The sequence below is a fragment of the Gopherus flavomarginatus genome, chromosome 1 (genome assembly GCF_025201925.1).
Source record: "Gopherus flavomarginatus isolate rGopFla2 chromosome 1, rGopFla2.mat.asm, whole genome shotgun sequence".
In the NCBI taxonomy this organism is placed as follows: Eukaryota; Metazoa; Chordata; order Testudines; family Testudinidae; genus Gopherus; species Gopherus flavomarginatus.
Genome location: NC_066617.1, coordinates 145,898,773 through 145,920,317, shown reverse-complemented (window position 1 = coordinate 145,920,317; position 21,545 = coordinate 145,898,773). Strand labels below are relative to the sequence as shown.

The following is a 21,545-nucleotide window of genomic DNA, read 5'->3' as shown; positions in this document are numbered from 1 at the left end:
TTGATCATCGCTCGGCGCCAAAGGTGGAGGGGTAAGTGAAAGTCCCGCTCCTTTTTGTTCTCGGCTTAAAAGCCTTGCAAATGGGGCACTTAGCTGTCAAGTGCGATTCCCTCAGGCACTTCAAACAGGAGTCGTGTGGATCTCCCTTCGGCATCGGCTTCTGGCAGGCCGAGCCCATTTTAAAACCCGGTGAGCCGTGCATGGGCTCCGGCACCGGGTTCATGGAAGGGGCTACTTCCTGAACCCCGCTAACAATTACTAAACTAACTATGTTAGCAAAGAAAAAACGTATAACTATACAAATATATATATAAAAGGATTATAACTGCATAACTATATACGAGAACTACGAGTAGCTAGGGAAGTGGAGGTCAGCTAAGCCGCGCTCCACTGTTCCAACGACCGACACGGGCGGTAAGAAGGAACTGAGGAGCGGGTGGGCCGGCAGGGGTATATATCAAGCGCCATGATGGCGCCACTCTAGGGGGCGACCTGCCGGCCCACTGAGTTGCTAGGGTAAAAGTTTTCCGACGAATGTGCACGCGCGGCGCACACACCTAACTGGAATGGATATGAGCAATCACTCGAAGAAGAACACATCCCTAGATAAGACACCTTTCCCTAACCCCTCTGACTTTCACTGGGATGTGACATCACTACCCATTGCTTAGCAAGTGGGTTTGAGGTTAGAGTGACCCCTTTAAGCAGGGCATGCTAAGCACAGTTCTGCTGCCCTTTATTCATACAGTAAGGATGACAACATTTCATTACCCCTGCATTCAAAGTGATTTGTATCCCAAAACCAGCCAAAATTGATCACCTTGGCAATGTAGCTCTGTTTGCTGAACACCTAGGTGTGTGTATGCAAATATAATCTGGTCCTGAAGTCTTCCCCCCCTCCCCCATTTCTTTTTGCTGAGTTTTCTTTCTGCTGCCGTGGTTGAAACTCCTGCATGGGGATGGGGATCATTACTGAGACAGCCCTTTTAGGCCTGTTTGTTTCCTATTGGTTACACTTCATATTGCTTGTTAGGATATAGATATCCAGGCCTATTTCCTATTGAAAATAAGGAAAGAGGAACTTCGATTTACGCTTGCTAGAAGTTCACCCCAATAAACATTGAATTTTTTGCACCTCCAGACTTCAGGTATTGTTGCTCTCTGTTCATGCGAGAAGGCCCAGGGAAGTGGGAGGGTGAAGGAATAAGTCCTCTAAACATTGCTCCTTACAGAATGAGGCTGGGAATGAAATACTTCATTTTTACCTTATTACGTTTGCAGAAAAGGACAACGAAGAGAATTGTATAATAACCAGTAAACCTCTACTGTGATCTGTCACTTTGCAATTTCGTCCTTCCACCCCTCCTGAGAGGTGGTAGCATGATGATTCTCCCTCCCCAGACCTTCCAATTCAGAAGAATTTCGAGTTAAAGTGGAAATGTGTTAGAAAAATAACAGGGTTTTATTCAGAAGTCAAATTCAAACTAGCACAAAGTGCAGTGAATACCGAATCTTGTTTGAGCCAGTTACAGAGTGAGCCCCACTCCTCACCCACACCCTCTCCACCCTGAGCTTCCCAAATACAGCATTTCAGCAAGATACTAACAAGGGATGTAACTGGCTCTCAATCTCTCCTGCTGAAGAACTTCTTCATATAAATAATTAAATATTCATTGGGCAAGAAAGAGGAGACAAAGCAAGGAGTTCGTAGCTCAGTGGTCAGGGCAATCCCCTGAGATGTGGGAGAGGCCCGGCTCCAAAAAGATTTCACTCATATCAAGTGGAACAGCTTCAGCAGGGGACACTGAGACATAACCACCCCAGAATACTCAACAACGCAGTGGTTACAGCACTCACCTGGGATGTGGGAGAACTGACTTCAGGTCCCTGCTCCAACTCAGGCAGAACAGGGATACAAACCTGGGCCTCTTACATTATTGGGGAGTGCTCTACCCTAAGCTAATAATGTTGTTAGTTGAATTATTGTAGCACATAGGATCGCTAGTTGTGAGCAGGACCCCACTGTGCTAGGCACTGTACCAACAGAACAAAAGGACAGTCCCTGCCCAAAAGAGCTTACAATCTAAGCGTAATACAAGAGATCTGTAGGGAAATAAAAGGATACAATGAGACAATAATGGTCAGGCTGATCGGCATTCTAACCATTGTCAATATATTTACAGGCATCATGGCAAAGGAGCGTTTTGCGAATGTATTTGAAGGTGGATGCTTTGTGGATGTTTTAAGGGAGCCCCTCCCAAGTGTGCTGAACAACATGGGAGAAAGTAGAAAGATGCTTGTCTGAAAATGTAACCTACAGCCACTGGAGACTGGCACGATGGGCCCATCAGAGGTGAGCATCAACAGTTCAATGGCAAATGAGAGATGATAGGTAGGGTGAGAAATGGCCAAGAAGGGGCTAGAAGGTGAACACAAGCATCTTATATTTGATGTGATAGAGAAGGGAGAGCCAGTGGAGGGATTAAAAGCTAAGGATGACATGGGCAAAGTGACGGTGTACACATGCACACATATGTCTATACATACACCCACCAAATTTCTGACCTGCTTGCTCCCAGCTGTCTTTGTTCAAGGCGTGATCTGATAGGTATGCTCTGAGCATGCCTCTGGGATCAGGCCCTGGAGGTGACAAAGGTAGGGTATTGCTTAGGTTGACAATCCTACTAGGGATTATGCATGAGCTAGGGAACCAAGCAGCTCAGTGGCATCAGGAATTAAGTGATTTTGTGTATGTCCACAGGCAGAAACTTAGGTGCTTAGGGGACTTTTCCAGCAGAACCTTAGGTGCCTTAGGAATTTAGGCAGCTAAATGGTTAAGCACCAGCTGAGCAGAGGTTTGAGGATCTTGGTGGTGCCTAAATGTTGGACTTAGGCACCTAAAATGCCTACATCCCTTTGTGGATCTAGCTCTGTGTACCTGAAAGTGTGAGAAGAACAGTGTTACAGGGAGGTTAATGATATTACTCTCACTCACACGATGCAGACAACCCCTTTTCTCTGACTACACCTTTCCAGGGTCACAACAGTCCTCCAATCCCTTCCTGCAGAGCTGCAAGAGAGTCCCTGGAAAACATGACAGCTCCATTAATTTAAAATGGGAGGTTAATTTTAGAGCGGTTGGGTGTTCATCTGGTATGGAGTCTGTCAGAGGGGGCGCAGGAATAAGGGTAACTGAGTTAACTGTCCCTTTTACCCTGAAGTCTCCAGAGATTTCTCAGACTTTGGATCAACTGAAAAGAGAGAAAAATAATGAGATTCAGGGTGACAAAAACCATCAATAAAATATCATTCTCTTCCATGTTCTGCAGCTACCAGGGCGATGGTAGGCTATATTAAGGGCTTTCCCTTCCCCCTGCCCTGGTTCTTATCATGTAGACAGAAAACAGAAGACCCAGAAGTAGTGCACCTTTGATCCTACCCCTTATAATTTATGGTCATTTTGGAGGGTTTGGGGTCTGGGGGCTTCAGTACCACCTCTTCTGTATCCCATGGGAGGAGTAAGGAGTGAGGTTGTGCTCCAGTCAGGGACAGGGATTTCTTTGGCTTTTAGTGTTTCTTATACTTTCATCCCCAATCCTCTTGCCCCTCCCAACTGGCTGCTTGACCTTATCTCGGGAGAGGAGTTGAGGCAGGACTGTCCTTTAAGTGTCTGCTCATATATTACACACTCATTCTGCCCAGCAACACTTTAGCTGTATCTCTTCTCTGTTTTCACCTGATCTGCTTGTAGACAGGTGTAACACACGGTGTCTTTGTTCTTTGTTCATACCTATTAGTAAGAATATAAAAATATCAAAAGTCAAATGGACAAACAAGACCCAAAATTCTGTCTCAGGCAAATATATAGGCCTGAGTACTACATTATCATCACTAACACTCCTAAGAGCTACCCCCTCTCCTCCACAGCAAGAGACACTGTAAGAAGAGAAGTAGGAGCACTAGCTACGGAATGATCTCCCAGTTACTCCATTTCCAGCTTCTCCCTCAGGGAGGCACAGTGAAAAGGCGGTAGGAGCATGAGGTATATGGGGATCTCCTAAATACTCCAGTCCGGGCTTCTCCCTGCAAGGCTGCTGTAGGGAAGGAGGCAGAACAGCTGGCTGTGAGGGAGCTTCCAGGTATGCTACTCCCTACAGGAAGCACTGTAATTAGAGTGGCAGGAGCACAAGCTGTAGCAGGTCCTCCGAGATACTCCAGCCTCTGCTGCTCACAGCCAGCGGCACAGTAGAGAGCCAGACAGGAGCTCTGACTGCGGAACCTCAGGCTAATGAGAAGGCTGAAATGCTTTAAACTCTTACCTGTTTTTCTTGTCCTGAGCAAGAGGCCAACGAGAGCAGCAAAGAAGATGAACGTAGCAATGAAGGCTCCCACAAGCCCTTTAGATGTTTTTTGCTCTGTTGGAGAAAGAGGAGGAGTCAGTGATGTGAAGCTCATCTGAGTCTGTTTCAGAGAGCTAAAATTCTTCACATGGATCACAGACAGGGCAGAGCTGGGATCCTATTGGAGGAGAGATGTGGTTCCTGGGGAAAGATTAGGATCTCATTTGAAAGAAATGACAGTCCGCAGGGCAGCATCAGGTCCCATCGGGGGAGAAGTATGTGGTGGGGGGAGGGCAGAGTATGCTTTCAGGCAAAGCTGGCTTCTTATTGGGTAGAACAGTGCCACAGGGAGCAGGGACTATCCTGAGTTCCTATTGGGGAAGGAAGGGGGTGGGGGCAAAGAAGGTCCTGGTTCCCTTACAGACAACAGTGTATTGGGGTCCTTGGGGCATGGTTGGGTTCCCAATAAGGAGTCCGCTGAGCAGGATCAGGGTCCAAGTGCTGCCTTTTTGCTCCCTTGAAACTACTTCCCCCTTAACAGTGTAAGGTGCTGCACAATGCAGAGAACATGCTTTACAAAGAGCTTTAGAGGATGCAATAAGAGCTGAGGAAGTGTGACTGAGAAGCCAGGAGAGGAAAGAAGGGATGGGGAATGAGGGCAGGCAGGGAAATTGGGAGAAATTGGAGGGTGTTCCAAATGGGATGGGGTTATAGTACCCGCCAATTGATAGGTGAGGGAAAAGCTGAAGCTAGATCAGAGGGCTGAAGCAAAAGCTGAGAGGCAGGGGCAATAAGGAGCACTCACCCTCCTTTCCCCATTTACCTGGTACTCTGAGCTGGGCACTAGCTGTGATTGGCTCTTCAAGGGCCAGATGCGAGACATGGCAGCTGTAGGTGACAGGTCTCAGCTCTGTGGCTGTGTTGATACTCAGGTATGAATTGATGCTGTAGGTGCCATCCTGGGCTTGCCTATGGCTGGAGAAGTATGTGCTTGAGTCTGAGATAGGGACCTTGTCCTTGTCGTCAGGGGCCTCCCATGTCCACTTCACTGACACATCCAGGGGGTAATAGCCAGAGATCTCACAGGTCAGGGTAGTGGCTCCATTCCCCTCACGTGACACCAACTCTGGGAACAAACGGACTCTTGGGGGCTCTGGAGGGGGGTAAACAGGAAATTAAATCCAGCCGGTGATAAACTGTGTTTGAGGGGATGGAGTAGTACAGAGGAGTCCCTCATCCCCACTGGATGGGGCTGGGGAAGCAAGGAGGGGGGCAGAGAGATAGAGGGAAGGGTGAGGTTCTGGTGAATGGGGCCTGTCTCCCCTATCGCCCCCTGACTAGGTATCCTTATAGCATCATTGCCTCACCAACTAACTGCAGCTGGATGATGTTCTGGGCCTGGTGCTGGTGAGTGGACACTAAACAGATGTATGTCCCTTCATCCCCCACACCCACTCCATGCAGGCTAAGTGATGCATCTCCAGTCTCCAGCAGCTGCACCACATCCACATGGGCCGTTGACTGTTCTGCTTGTGCCATGTCCCCTGTCTGGTAGTGGAATACTCTACGCCCGCTGCCTCGGTGCTGCAGCCTCCACTCCAGCGAGGCCAGAGGAGAGCTGGAAGCCAAGGCAAAGCTGCAGTCCAGGGTGACGGAGGTGCCAAATCGGGTACGCAAAGTAGGGGTGCGAGATGACAATTGGAATTCAACTAGGAACAAAGAGAAGGAGAAATAGACTGAGAGAGAATTAAATATATGTGGTTATGGAAGGCTTCCCCTGGCAGTACATCAGGGACTGGGTCACAGTTCCACCCACCTGGAGGAAGCATGCTGTGGACTGACTGGCCATGCTGGGTTGAAAGGTTAGAGATATGTCTCCCCCGAAGAAGATCCCATCCTGCAGGCTGAAGCGCTATTAGCAGGGTACGGGGAGTAAGTGCATATTGCTCTTCTTGCTACACCAAACTCTTGGAGAGCAGACATAGCACTTGCCAAGGGTCACAGTGGTGTGGAAAATAATGAACATAAGAACGGCCATACTGGGTCAGACCAAAGGTCCATCTAGCCCAGTATCCTGACAGTGACCAATGCCAGGTGCCCCAGAAGGAATGAACAAAACAGGTAATCATCAAGTGATCCATCCCCTGTTGCCCATTCCTAGCTTCTGGCAAACAGAGGCTAGAGACACCATCCCTGTCCATCCTGGCTAATAGCCATTGATTAACCTAACGTCCATGAACTTATCTAGTCCTTTTTCAAACTCTGTTATAGTCCTATAATAACAGTGGTGGGGAGAACGGTGGAGCCAGAATTGGGGAGTCAAGGGGCACAGAAATGCAAGGGCAGAGTGATCAAGGGTGCACACTGGTGGTCCAGCGGTTACATCCTGCAGATAGCAGGAGGCCCAGAGGGTCCTGTACATTTGAGCTTCCCTCAAGAAGGGAAGGATTATCTATCCTGCTGAGTCTCAGCATGTGCAGTCCCTTTCTCTAGTTCCCTTAAGTCCTGGACTACAGAGGGGGGTGGTATTCCTGGGGTCTCTAGTTCCCCTAGCATTCCTTGGTGTGGAGGCTTCAGCCCTGGAGTATCTGGCTCCCCTAGTGCTCCCTGGTGTAGTAGGTGCATTCCAGCACTAAGGTCTTTTCCCCTCATTTGCAACGTTCTTTACCTGTGGTCAGCACTGTGCCCTCCTTGCTTACAGGGACCTTCAGCCGTGGATGCAGCACAGCCATTCTGTCATCTTCCTCACTGTCACTGCTGACTTTCAGCACCAGGGCTATGCTGATCCCACTGGACAACTTCAGGGTCCCCATGAACCAGGAGGCCTGGCTGGGCCCCTCATCTGCCAGGTGTAGGCTGTATGGAGAGATCTCACAGGTCACTTCCTCCCCAGCACAGTCTGCATGCAGCAGGGATTCCGCATATGGGACGGGTACCAAACTTGCTGTAATGAGAAAGAGAAGACAGGTAGTTTGATGAATGGAACAGGAAAAACAGGATCAAGTTTCAGTAGGGACCTAATCTAGTGAGACACCAAGGGCTGTGTCTCACCTAGCGTAAAAGGGGGTAAGGCTGCTGCTATGGAAACACAAGAGCCTTAGCATGTAACATTGGTCTCCCAGCTTGTTTAAAGAAGTTCCTGTGGTGAATGAAGCAGTCATATGTATTATTTTTTATGAATACCATATATTCCTCAGTTTACCTGTTTGCTTTAACTTTGCAGCCAGACTGGATAATCTCAAAGGCTGTTGGGGGAAAACCACAGGGAACAAAACAATAACAGACAGATGATCTTAAGGGAACAATAGGGAGAGCTATAATTTGGGAAATACCTACCTGCCTACATACCAACCATGCTAGCAAGGTTTATTCTTCCCAAGCTTAAACCTAGGAGCAAAGGGGATGCTGAAACATTAAAGGTCCCAGCCTGAATAAGGAAGAGGTATTGAGGGTACAGCAACAGCTCGAGATGTGTGTCTGTCAAAGAGAAAATCTACCTGCCAAATCAATTATTGTTACTGAAGCACATGCCAATCTTTCTTGTTGCCTGCCCACTCTTCAGCTATACTCCCCGAGACAAAATATGAGAGTGCTTTTAATAATTTGTTAATACTGTATATTGGCCTGGCTCTGATGAGGTTGTTTTTGTGAGAATGTCTTTGATTAAGGGCTTCCCAACAGGTGACCATCTGGGATGGTCCAGGCAGATAGGAGAAGATTGCTCAAGATGACCCTGTAGTAGCTTTGCCAACTTTTTCTTTTAGCCCCTGCTGAAATCAAACAATTGCATGAGAATTTCAGCTTCAGTTAAAAAATTAAGTTTCTAACCATCATGAATAAGGAGAAAAACTTTGTTTCAACTGCTACGTAAAAATATTTTGTTTTAAAATAGTTGATTATTTTGTTGGTCATTATCACTGGCCACAGGTTCCCAAGGGAAGGAAACACAGGTGTCCAAAACCTAGTTGGACCTGCATGGTGATAGGCAGCTGTCATACATGGGGCACTGCTCCCAGCCTTGATCCAAGTATGGAAGAATCACAAGATTCCATCCTAAAACAGACAAGGGCAAGAGGTCCAAGACCTGATTTGGGTTCTATGAGAGAGATTGGAAAGGGGACTGAAGTGCAGCTAGTCCTGTAGCTGTGATACTCCCCTTCTTGCACCCTCTCCTCTCCTTTTACCCCACCCTTATACCCCTGTCGAGTTGCAGACCCAGGGTGAAGTGTACGTTCTTCCACAAAGGAACTCTGTCCTCAGTTGAAGGCAGCTTGGCGGGACATGAGGGCAAGGAAATGTATAGGTTAGAGCATGAGCATACCAAGATGTTTCAGAGATAGTCTAAATGTATAACATGCAGCCAATTTGAAAGGTGCACAGTGAGGAAGATGCTTGCAGAGCCCAGTGAACCGGATAGCTGTAATTCTGCTGCTAGTTTGATGCACATTCATTATGATGATATGATTATATTTTTAAATTACATTATCACACATGATTTTTCCCTGCATATATCATCAGCTGGTTTGAACTCAGGACTTTCAGATCAACAACACAGACTTCTACCACTTGATCTCACTGGATATGTCGACACTGCAAGTAGACACCCACAGCTGGCCTATGCCAGCTGACCCAGGCTCATGGGGCTCAGGCTGCAGGGCTGTTTAACTGCAGTGTAGATGTCCGGGATTGGGCTGGAGCCCAGGCTCCAGGACACTGCGAGGTGGGAGGGTCATAGAGCCTGGGCTTCAGCCCAAGCATAGAAGTCTACACTGCAATTAAACAGCCCTGCTGCCTGAGTCCCTGAGGCCCAGTCAGCTGGCATGGGCCAGCCACAGGTTCTTAACGGCAGTGTAGACATAAGGAAGTAGTAAGTTGTAGCAGAAGTATCCTGTGGAGCCTATGAACCAGGCACTAGAGAATAGTGTGACGCACTTTGCTAGCTGCTTGCTTGACAGCATAGAACTGTGGGTATCAGGATTTTCAAGCTCTCTCCTCCTACATTCTCTTTAGTCAAACAGCACTTCTGCACTCTCATTGCAGACTATCCTCAAATCCCCAACCACTTTTTTGCCACTTTCATGTCCAACCTTAAACTCTCCCCTCTCTTGTCATTTCCACTTTTCCACTAAAAATTTTGCTGATTTTTTCGGCAAGATTAGAAAAGGCCGCTCTTTCCTTCCCCCTTGCTATCTTTTCCTCCTTTTTCACTATCACTGAAGCTGAGATCTCTCATCTGCAGCTTTCCTCCTCTGACCATTTCAGCAGCCCAACATCCCATCCATCAAGTGTGTTCCCCTTCATCATGTTCTCCTTTGCCCTGCTCTCTCCCTTCCTACCCTCCCTCATTCCCACCTTCTTCCTTACTGTCACCTCACACCTTCCCATGGTAACTACTTCTATACTATCAACTCCGCCATGCAACTTTGCACTCTCTCTCTCTCTGTCTTTATCTAAGGAGGAAGGAAGGTGTCCATGTGCTTATGACAGTGGTGAATTAGAGTTCAGGAGCCCAGGGTTGCACACTGCAAAATTGCCATGCAGTAGCAGCTCCAACTGAGGTCCACGGGTGCAAGTGCACCCACAGAAACTAGGTCCAGATAAGAACTGACTTGCACTGGTAGGACTGCCTGGGGCAGGGTGTGCAAAAACATCCATCCCAAGATGCCCCACATGTGGCCCTCATTTTTAAAGTTCTCCCGCGGTCCCGTATTACCCTTGGAAGGTCCCAGTGCCAGCTACTCGGCCTAGCAACATGTCTCACCCACCAATACAAAGCTGAGGCGAGCAGGGCAGCAGCCAATCAAAATATGATGTTGTCCTGGACAATCTAAGCTCATCCTCTTCTGCTAATTAGAGAGCCAGAGAAGGAGTGTTTTTTTCTACCCAGCAATATGGAACGTGTGGTTAATCACAAAAAGACACCAATGGAAATATCAGGCAGGCTGAGCCCGCCCTCATTCCTATCCGGCCTAGCAACCTCTCAGGAAGGGTCTAAGGCCTAATAACATTGGGACAGATTTAGCCAATCAGGAAAGGAAGCAAGGTGATTGACAGACCAATATTAACCCCTTGAGGAAGCCAGTGCTGCAGGCTGCTGGTTTGCTGTCCTTGCCTTAAGTAATGGCATTTGGGTGAAGACAGCTCACCCATTGCATTGAGAGGGGGTGAGGCTGGGAGTATGCAGCAGATCTTGGCTGGATCTAGGATGCCCTCACTAATCAGGAGGGCAATTCTTCAAGGTGCTGAGGCTGTTGAATACCTTGTGTGTGTTTTCCTGGACCACAGTTTCCTGTATCCATTGTCCTCGAGAGTAGCTCCTGGGATGCCAGCTGAAGTCATCAACAGCTGGTGTCAGAGCCACTGTAACTGTCTTGTCCAGGGACAAAGAAGATTCCTTTGATGGTGAAGGCAGCTGGAGCATTTCCCTCACTGCTTCTATCACATCATCAGAGGCTCCCTCCAGTTCTGGGGAGGGTGCTCTGGCCAGCAACACCAGAGGCAACTGAAATCTTCTCCTCTTTGCTGAGACATTGGAGGGGACCCTGCTCCAAGATCTATGGGAGGGCAGGCCAATAAGGCCATGGTGGCAGTTTGTACTGATACTGGCATAACTGGGTATGCCCCTTCCAATGCTAGTTCTGCACCAGGACTCAGTACTGCAGGAGTATATCAGTGAAAGGGATGAAAAGTAGCTCTCAGGAAAAGGCAATACTAATAGTTGTTACGATGGCTCCAATGGTAGGGCTGATGGTACCAACATCAATGTTTATGCCTGTACTAGCATTGAGTCTGGTGCCGAGTGGAGCAGTTCCCAGTCAAGGGCATATTTAGAAACTCAGAAGGGCTCCAGTTTAGAAGTTATGAAGTGTAGAAAATTGATAAAGAAAGTTAAAGACATCGACAAAAAAAACATGGCTGGCAGGAGCAAGGACAATAAGGAGTTTTTTAAGTATATGAGGAACAAAAGAAATCCTAGCAATGGTATAAGCCCATTACTAATGGAGATGGGAACATTAGAATCATGGAATATTAGGGTTGAAAGGGACCTCAGGAGGTCATCTAGTCCAATCCCCTGCTCAAAGCAGGACCAACCCCCAAACAGATTTTTTTCCTGCAGTTCCCTAACTGGCCCTCTCAATGATTGAACTCACAACCCTGGGTTTAGCAGGCCAATGCTCAAACCGCTGAGCTATAACGATGCTAAAAAGGCAGAAGACTTCAATAAATATTTCTGTTCTGTATCTGAAAAGAAGCAGGATGACATACTCATATCCCATGAGGATGATGAAGTATTTTCAAGAACTCAGTAACTAGGGAGTATGTTAACCAATATCTATAAAGCACAAAATAATTTAAATCACCAGGTCCCTGGATAACTGGCACCCAAGAGTCATAAAAACATGCTGGCTGAGGAGATCTCTGGCCTGCTGATGTTCATTTTAAATAAATCTTGAAATACTTGGGGCATTCACCTCCTGAGTATCTCCTATTGGCTGTGTGCAGTACTGCAATCCTCTTTTCCCCATTCATGGTACCCTCTATAAGTTGTCAACCTCGCTAGGCAGGTCTTCAGAGGCTCAGCCCTCTGGCCAACTCACTGTCCTCAATAGATGAATCCCTTCCGGGGTAGCAAAAGTCCAACAAACTATCTGCCCACATGAGGGTCGTCAGCCCCGTCTCTGGGAGCTTTAAATCCGGTTCCTTCACTCAGGCTTCTGAAGGAAACTTGTCCTCTTCTTGGGGCTTAGGTCACTTTGCTAGTGGCCAATGGGGGAACACAGGCCCACCCACTACCCCAGGTCCCAACCCAGGAATCCTATAAACCGCATCAAGACACTGCTGCCTCCGGTTTGCTGCTATTCCCTGGGCCTTTTTCCACATAGACTCATAGACTGTAGGACTGGAAGGGACCTCGAGAGGTCATCGAGTCCAGTCCCCTGCCCTCACAGCAGGACCAAATACTGTCTAGACCATCCCTGATAGACATTTATCTAACCTACTCTTAAATATCTCCAGAGATGGAGATTCTGCAACCTCCCTAGGCAATTTATTCCAGTGTTTAACTACCCTGACAGTTAGGAACTTTTTCCTAATGTCCAACCTAAATCTCCCTTGCTGCAGTTTAAGCCCATTGCTTCTTGCTCTATCATTAGAGGCTAAGGTGAACAAGTTTTCTCCCTCCTCCTTATGACACCCTCTTAGATACCTGAAAACTGCTATCATGTCCCCTCTCAGTCTTCTCTTTTCCAAACTAAATAAACCCAATTCTTTCAGCCTTCCTTCATAGCTCATGTTCTCAAGACCTTTAATCATCCTTGTTGCTCTTCTTTGGATCCTCTCCAATATCTCCACATCTTTCTTGAAATGCGGTGCCCAGAACTGGACACAATACTCCAGTCGAGGCCTAACCAGCGCAGAGTAGAGCGGAAGAATGACTTCTCGTGTCTTGTTTACAACACACCTGTTAATGCATCCCAGAATCACGTTTGCTTTTTTTGCAACAGTATCACACTGTTGACTCATATTTAGCTTGTGGTTCACTATGACCCCTAGATCTCTTTCTGCCATACTCCTTCCTAGACAGTCTCTTCCCATTCTGTATGTGTGAAACTGATTGTTCCTTCCTAAGTGGAGCACTTTGCATTTGTCTTTATTGAACTTCATCCGGTTTACCTCAGACCACTTCTCCAATTTGTCTAGATCATTTTGAATTTTCACCCTGTTCTCCAAAGCAGTTGCAATCCCTCCCAGTTTGGTATCGTCTGCAAACTTAATAAGCGTACTTTCTATGCCAACATCTAAGTCGTTGATGAAGATATTGAACAGAGTCGGTCCCAAAACAGACCCCTGTGGAACTCCACTTGTTATACCTTTCCAGCAGGATTGGGAGCCATTAATAACTACTCTCTGAGTACGGTTATCCAGCCAGTTATGCACTCACCTTATAGTAGCCCCATCTAAATTGTATTTACTTAGTTTATCGATAAGGATATCATGCGAGACCGTATCAAATGCCTTACTAAAGTCTAGGTATACCACATCCACCGCTTCTCCTTTATCCACAAGACTCATTATCCTATCAAAGAAAGCTATCAGATTGGTTTGACATGATTTGTTCTTTACACATCCATTCTGGCTATTCCCTATCACCTTACCACCTCCCAAGTCTTTGCAGATGATTTCTTTAATTACTTGCTCCATTATCTTCCCTGGCACAGAAGTTAAACTAACTGGTCTGTAGTTTCCTGGGTTGTTTTTATTTCCCTTTTTATAGATGGGCACTATATTTGCCCTTTTCCAGTCTTCTGGAATCTCTCCCGTCTCCCATGACTTTTCAAAGATAATAGCTAGAAGCTCAGATACCTCCTCTATTAACTCCTTGAGTATTCTAGGATGCATTTCATCAGGCCCTCGTGACTTGCAGGCATCTAACTTTTCTAAGTGATTTTTAACTTGCTCTTTTTTTATTTTATCTTCTAAACCTACCCCCTTCCCATAAGCATTCACTATGTTTGACATTCCTTCAGACTTCTCAGTGAAGACCGAAACAAAGAAGTCATTAAGCATCTCTGCCATTTCCAAGTTTCCTGTTACTGTTTCTCCCTCCTCACTGAGCAGTGGGCCTACCCTGTCCTTGGTCTTCCTCTTGCTTCCAATGTATTGATAAAAAGTCTTCTGGTTTCCCTTTATTCCCATAGCTAGTTTGAGCTCATTTTGTGCCTTTGCCTTTCTAATCTTGCCTCTGCATTCCTGTGTTGTTTGCCTATATTCATCCTTTGTAATCTGACGTAGTTTCCATTTTGTATATGACTCCTTTTTATTTTGTAGGTCATGCAAGGTCTCGTGGTTAAGCCAAGGTGGTCTTTTGCCACATTTTCTATCTTTCCTACCCATCGGAATAGCTTGCTTTTGGGCCCTTAATAGTGTCCCTTTGAAAAACTGCCAACTCTCCTCAGTTGTTTTTCCCCTCAGTCTTGATTCCCATGGGACCTTACCTATCAGCTCTCTGAGCTTACCAAAATGTGCCTTTCCGAAATCCATTGTCTCTATTTTGCTGTAGTCCCTTCTACCCTTCCTTAGAATTGCAAACACAGCTCCCTTCTCTTCACCCTTCCGTCAGGGCTGAAGTTCTCAGATCATCTTCCTCCTCACGGCACACAAGTACCACCAGAACCCTCCCTCTAGTTCTCTCAAGCTCCTGTGACCAGCGAGGAGCACCCTGCCTTGTTCCTCTGGGCTCAGCCAGGAACTGACTTGCTCAGGCCCAGCAAGAGCTTTTATTTGATCCTCCTGGGCTTTGACTGGCTGCTTCTATGCAACCCTTCTCAGCAGGCCTGAAGGACCCACCTCCACTGCTCCTTTCCTGGGGCAAGGTGAGGTAGAACCACAAGGCCTCTAGCAAGGGGCCTTGAAGGGCCAGGTACATTCCAGAAGACTGGAAGAGTGCTAATGTTTTGCCACATTTCAAAAACAGCAAGTAGGATGACACAGGCAACTGTAGGGCAGTTAGCTTGATATCAATCCCCAGCAAAATAATAGACTAGCTGATACAGGATTCAATTAATAAAAAATTTAAATGACAGAAATATAATTAATGCCTCTCCACACGCTTTTATTTTAAATAGATTTTGTCAAACAAACCTGAATTCATTCTTTGCTGTGACTGCAAGTTCAGCTGATAAAAGCAGATGTAAGGCACTTAAACTTTTGTAAGTTGTTTGACTCAGTACTGCATGCCCATGTGATTTTAAAAATTAGCATTGACACAATATCAGTAGGGTACATGTTAAATGGATTAAGAACATTTTTGTCAATGATATGGAAGTAAATATAAAACCACTGCTGATAAAATTTTCAGATGACCCAAAGACTGGCAGAGTGGTAAATAGCAATGAGGATGGGGCAATCATACAGAAAGGACTGGACCAGATGGTAACCTGGTGTGACATTATCTGACTAAAATATGACCATGTAGATCGAGGTGAGAAAACTACATCTTGCAGGCCAAATCTGGCCCGTCAGGGCTTCAGATCTGGCCGGTCAGGACTTGGATCCGGCCTGCGGGATTGCCACCCCCATGGCATCACACGGACAGGGCAGGCAGGCAAGGAGCCTGCTCTGGCCCTGCTGCACCTCGCTGTCAGCCCAGAGTCATTCCAGGTAAGAGGCGCCAGGCTGGAGCCCGCACCCCAAACCCGTCTTGCACCCTGCACCCCAATTTCCTGCCCAGAGCCACCTGTCACGCTCTGCCTGCATCCCTGCCATACCCTGCACCCCTCCTGCACCCCAAACCCCTACCCTGAGCTCCCTCCCACACTCCATCCTGCACCCCTGCCCTGAGCCCCCCCACACTCTGCACCCCCTCCTGAACCCCAACCCCCTTCCCTGAGCCCTCTCGTATACCCCGTACCCCTCCTCTGCCCCAACCCCCTTCCCTGAACCCCTTCCTACACACCACACCCCCTCCCAAACCCTGCACTTCCTCCTGCACCGCAACCCCCTGCCCCAGCCCTACATTCATGGCCCTGCATTCAATTTCCCCACCCAGATGTGGCCCTCGGGCCAAAAAGTTTGCCCACCTCTGATGTAGATCATTGTTGCTACCACTGTTATATAATTGCAACAAATATTGTACACAGGTTGTCAAGTAAGGTGTCTATGGAAAGGCTATGATTTGCTGAATATGGTTATGCTATTTATATGCATGTAACATTTTGTATTTGAAGTTATGAGTATTGGTTCTATACCTGGATTCAAATGTCTTTGCCTGCAGCAGTGCTGACAAGGTAGTTAGCCAGCACATCTTGGAGGAACTGTTGAAATTGACTGGCCCATCAAAAGAACATTTAACTCACAATGGAAGATGCTCACCCACCCTAATTGGACTTTCCTGTGAACGTGCTGTTTGAGGTACATGTAATGGCTTCTGCTGTGTCTTATCATGCACAGACATGTGACTTGCCTATGTGACTCCAAATATTATCTTGTCAACTAGGATTTTCCACTAGCTGTGCTGAGGGCTTTGTTTGAAACAATGGGTTTCCCTCCACATGGCAGAAGCTATAAAAGTCCCTGGAAACACCTCCATTTTGCCTCTTTCCTGCTCCAGCTCTTTCCTGCTCAAGCCTCTGGACTATGGAATTATATCAATGGGAGCATTCTAACCAAGGGATCTAGGACCTTCCATTGATTTGGAAGCAACAATAGACTTGACTTAAGCCAGCAGTTTATTCCATCACTGCTACAAGCCTGAACCTAGAACTTTGCAATTATTGTATGTACCTGCTTCCTTTAACCAATTTTAACTTTCACCTTTCTTTCTTTCCTTTTATAAATAAACCTTTATATTGTAGCTACTAAAGGATTGGCAACAGCATGATTTTTGGGTAAGATCTGAGTAATATATTGACCTGGGTGTGTGGCTGGTCCTTTGGGATCAGAAGAACCTTCTGTTTGATTAAATTGGTTTTAAAGAACCACTCATCTAAGTCTAGTGTTTTCAGACTCGGACTGGAATGCCTAAGGAAACTGCTTTTATGACTTCTTGTTAGCCAGTGTGGTGAAACAGAAGTTTACTTTCGTTGCTGGTTTGATATATCTCATGGGAGAATAACCACTAATTTGGGGTATGTCCGCCCTATTTCTCAGCAGTTTGTCCTGACTTTGATATTCTCAGTTGTGACCCACAAAGGCACTGTTACACCTGGGCGCATTCAAACAATTTGCATTTGAATACAGCCAAATGCAAAACTGTACATCTAGAAACAGGAGATTCAGGCCCTAGTTATAAAATTGAGGCTATATCCTGAAAATAGTGACCATCCAACAGATTTAGGGGCTATAGAGGACAAACATTCAATATGAGTTTCCAGTGTGATGCTATGGCAGACAGGGTTAATATGATCCTTGAACATATAAACAGGAGTATAGTGTGTATGCCTCTGATGAAATTGATAATGGAATACTTGTACAGATGCGATGTCCACATTTTAAATAAAACGTTGAAAATTTTGCAGAGGATTCAGAGAACAGCCATAAAAATTATTTGAGGGCTGGAAAAAATGTTTACAATGAGAGGCTTAAAGAGCTCAATCTGCTTAGTTTATCAAAAAGAAGAATGAGAGGTTACTTGATTTCTGTGTATAAGGGCCTCCACGGGGAGAAAATACCAGGTGTGAGAGAGCTCTTTAATCTAGAACAGGGGTCAGCAACCTTTCAGAAGTGGTGTGCCAAGTCTTCATTTACTCACTCTAATTTAAGGTTTTGCGTGCCAATAATACATTTTAACCTTTTTAGAAGGTCTCTTTCTATAAGTCTATAATATATCACTAAACTATTGTTGTATGTAAAGTAAATAAGGTTTTTAAAATGTTTAAGAAGCTTCATTTAAAATTAAATTAAAGTGCAGAGTCCCCCAGACCGGTGGCCAGGTCCCAGGCAGTGTGAGTGCCACTGAAAATCAGGTCGCGTGCCGCCTTTGGCACGTGTGCCATAGGTTGCCTACCCCTGATCTAGTAAGAAAGGCCTAACAAAGAACTAATGGCTGGAAGTTCAAGCCAATCAAATTCAAATGAAAAATAAGACAGATTTTCTAACAGAGAGGGTGATTAGCTCTTGGAACAACTACCATCTCTTTAAGTCTTCAGCTCAAGACTGATGCCTTTCTGAACAAACACCAGTGATTGGGCTCAATACAGGGATAAAAGGGAGAAATTTGATGGCCTGTATTATACAGGATGTTAAACTAGATCAGCGGTTCGCAAACTGTGTGCCAGGACACCAAAGTGGGTTGCAACCCCATTTTAATGGGGTTGCCAGAGCTGGCTTATACTTGCCAGGGCTTGGGGCTGACGCCTGAGCCCCACTGCCCAGGGCCGAAGCTGAAGCCGTGCATGAGGGATTCAGCTCTGGGCAGCGGGGCTCAGGTTACAGGTCCTCTGGCTGAGGCTGATCCTTTGGGCTTCAGCTTTGACCCCTACCCTTTCTGGGGAAGCATGGCTCAGGCTTTGGCTCACCACCTGGGACGGTGGGAATCATGCAGACTCAGGCTTTGGTCCCCCCTCCTGGGGTCACGTAGTAATTTTTGTTGTCAAAAGGGGGTAACAGTGCATTGAAGTTTGGAGTCCCTGAACTAGATTATCAAATGGTCCCTTCTCGCCTTAAAATAGATGCATATATTAGTTAAAATCTATGAATATTCTGGTCTATGGCCTTGTCTATATTGGGACTTTAGCTACTGATATAACTGGGATTTTCGCCACAGTGCAAACTCCCTTCTGTATGATTCTGATTTATACTAGTGCAGCCCAATTATCATCAGAGCAGTTTATTCGGGTTTCAGTCTCCATCAGTGAAAATAATGGGTTTACCTTTTTTCACTAGGAGAACCAATGTGATTATCTCAGAAGGGGACTGTGATGGTAATTCATTAATAAGTATGTGGGGCTCAGATATTGTGGTGGGGGGGTCATGTGGGTAAGTAATGTTGTTGTAGCCATGCTGGTCCCAGGATTTTAGAGAGACAAAGTGGTTGAAGTAATATCTTTTATTGGAGCAACTTCCGTTGGTAAAAGAGACAAGCTTTCAAGCTATGCAGAGCTCTTCTTCGGATCTCAAGAAGGGCTGAATAAGAGCTAGCTCTGTGTAAGTCAAAAGCTTGTCTCTCTCACCAGCAGAAGCTGCTCCAATAAAAGATTTTACCTCACTCACCTTGTCCGTCTAAAGTAAGTGCTGCAGCCCCCTGCTAGCCCTGTCCTGGGCTCCCACCCCGCAGCTCTAACAGTGCCCCTCACTCCCGACCTGCAGCCCCCTGCTAGGAAGTTGACAGATAGTGACTCTGTCTCTATTTACACAGCGCCCTTCACCCTGCTATCCCTTTGTCCATCACATCTCCTGCGAGCCCCTGGGGCAGGGCTCTGTTTCTTGAGTCTGTGCAGATTTCAGTTAACTCATGGATTACTGTGGCTGGCATGCAATTCTCCTATCCCCAGCTCCTCACTCACCTGAGACTTCAAAGATGATGGGAAAAGTGGAATCAGTTTTTGTGCCTGGTGCCTCATAATTGGTGACACTGTCCAAGCTTCCATCATCAGCAATGCCGATACCTCTCAGCACTAGGGTGGCAGGGTCTGAGGAGAATGATCCAGCAAAGGCACCTGGAAATTCACCCACAGCTTCCTCTACATAATGACAGTCCAAGACCACATCCACAGAGCGTAATTGGGACCCTGGGGCCAGCTCCATTGGCACCTCTGCTGAGAAGGAAAAGAACCAGCTGAGAGGTGGGGTGCACACACATACACATACCTGCTGCCCCACTGGGACAAGACATTTGGCACTGACATCTTGCCCTTTTCTGGGGCAGCCCTACAGAAAAGGGGATGATCCAGGTGAGCCCTGGGGCACACCATCACCACACAATTCCCCTCCTTCCCTGGAACACCTCCCCGGAAGTACCTCTTTCCAGTTTGGTATTACTTCCCCATCCTCCACTGCCATCATCCTTTTGGAAGACTCTAGGCCAGTGGTCCCCAACCTTTTTGTGGCCAGTAGCACATTCATGTTTTCAGAAGAGTGTGGCGGGCACCAACAGTTTTTCAAGGCTTATTTTGTATTTGTACATTAAATAATATGAAAAACATATTTAATATAACATAATATATGAATCCAGAGAGAAGAGAGAAGCCGGAGAGAAGCTGTGAAGACAGAGAACACCGGCGCCTGCAGCCTCAGAGTTCTCTGTCCCCGGCAGGTGCGGCTTGTCTCCCCTGCTGGGTACTAGGCAGACCCCACGTCTGCTGGGAACAGAGAATACCGTGCTCGCAGCCTGAGTTCTCTGTCCCCATCAGGTGCTGGGCCGCGGCTTCTCTCCCCTGCTGGGCACTAGGCGGGTGCACATAAATACCCCGGCGGGTACCATGGCGCCCGCGGGCACCACGTTGGGGACCACTGCCCTAGGCACTCCCTCATGATTATCAACTTACACTATCATACCTCCCTCTTGGTGTCACCACCATAAGGTCCATCCATCTCGGGAGGGTGGTGGAGGCATGGAGCCCATTTGTCTAATCCCTTCTGGGACACAAGCTGCTAATCAAACTGTTCCCTATCTTGTTCCCTGAGCCTATAATGCAGGGGTGGCCAAACTGTGGCTCATTAGCCACATGCGGCCCTTTTACCGTTAAAATGTGGCTCACGAAAGCCCACTTCCCTTCCCCCCATTCTCCACCTAACAGACTGGAGCAGGGTGGTGAGGTAGGGGCTTCTGCCCAGAGGAGAGGGGTGTCTCGGGGCTTCAGCGGGAGCAGGGCTGCAGCACCAAGCGGAGCCCTGGCAGATGCGCCCTGAGTCTGGAACTTCTTAAGATTGTGCTAGGCGGCTGGGAGGGCTTGGCCACCCCTGCTGTAATGGGCCTTCTAAAAGAGGTATCCCTGTAGACCAGCCAGAATCCCACAGCTGACACCTCCTAAACTCACCAGCCTTCAGAGCCAGCATTCCACAGATGAGGATGAGCCCTAGATTCATTTTGTCCCCCAAGCAAGGGGTTCCAGACACCTAAAACATCATGCGTCTGTGCCAGAATCAAACTCTGAACCAGTCTTCAGCCTGCCAGTGTCTTTGCTTTCACTTTCACTCTGACAACCAAAAACAGATTCGAAAATATTAACTCCTTCCTTACCTAAGAGAGGAGCCAGATAGCCTGAGACTCTTGGAAACCAGATAACTGGAGATTGCAGGTTAGGATTGAGGAGCATCAGCAAAGCTGGCTGTTTAACTCTCTGAATTGCTGTTTTAGATAAAATTCTCCTGTTCAGTCTCTTCCAAAACTCATTTTGTGCCACATTTTCTTTTTTTGAGCTCCCCAAGCCTCTGTGGAGCCATTTGAATCTGTGTTCAGATGCATTTTTAAAAGATTTGTGCTCACAAAATAGTTTTTGCTAATCATTCTTCAGTTGAAGAGAAGTGCTTGAAAGTTGTCTCCTATGAGTTACATGTAAAAAAAAACTATCTGAGTTCAGTGATTGTGACATGAATTCCAGAAACAAGGGAAGTTTGTTCTCAGAATTAAAAAAATAATAATCTAGATTTAGAAAGTGAAGGAAAAAAATCCAGCAACTCAACAGAGATGAGTGAAAAAGAGGCTGAGTATGTCTGACATACCAAAGGTTGACTAAGTTTCTCTGTCTCTCTCACATATATTGCAAG

The 21,545-nt window shown here is 46.8% G+C and overlaps 1 protein-coding gene across 7 annotated transcripts; it reads right to left on the bottom strand.

Moving 5' to 3' along the window:
• Positions 1 to 1,439: 1,439 nt before the first annotated feature.
• LOC127046645 (tapasin-related protein-like) lies at positions 1,440 to 20,965 on the bottom strand. Of its 7 annotated transcripts, XM_050943969.1 has the most exons (9): positions 20,816 to 20,965; positions 19,343 to 19,594; positions 7,009 to 7,284; positions 6,157 to 6,252; positions 5,708 to 6,049; positions 5,164 to 5,493; positions 4,320 to 4,415; positions 3,737 to 3,790; positions 1,440 to 3,251 (listed from the first exon to the last, which is right to left on the bottom strand). In XM_050943969.1, exons 1-9 carry the CDS (start codon positions 20,862 to 20,864, stop codon positions 3,211 to 3,213), a joined length of 1,536 nt encoding a protein of 511 aa, XP_050799926.1. In that variant the 5' UTR covers positions 20,865 to 20,965; the 3' UTR covers positions 1,440 to 3,210. The 7 variants fall into 7 exon arrangements, with proteins under 7 accessions (XP_050799926.1, XP_050799948.1, XP_050799969.1 ...); XM_050943991.1 differs by lacking the exon at positions 3,737 to 3,790; XM_050943948.1 differs by lacking the exon at positions 1,440 to 3,251 and having other exon boundaries at positions 3,258 to 3,790.
• Between the last annotated feature and the right edge of the window lie 580 nt (positions 20,966 to 21,545).

Bases quoted from the DNA above. Each gene is read 5' to 3' on its own strand.
- LOC127046645 (XM_050943948.1), bottom strand. From the start codon at position 20,864: ATGAATCTAGGGCTCATCCTCATCTGTGGAATGCTGGCTCTGAAGGCT. The intron at 7,285-19,342 runs GTGAGTGAGGAG...TTCTCATTACAG, and splicing joins CATCATCTTTGAAGTCTCAG to CAAGTTTGGTACCCGTCCCA. The intron at 6,253-7,008 runs GTAAAGAACGTT...CCCTGCTAATAG, and splicing joins GGGCACAGTGCTGACCACAG to CGCTTCAGCCTGCAGGATGG.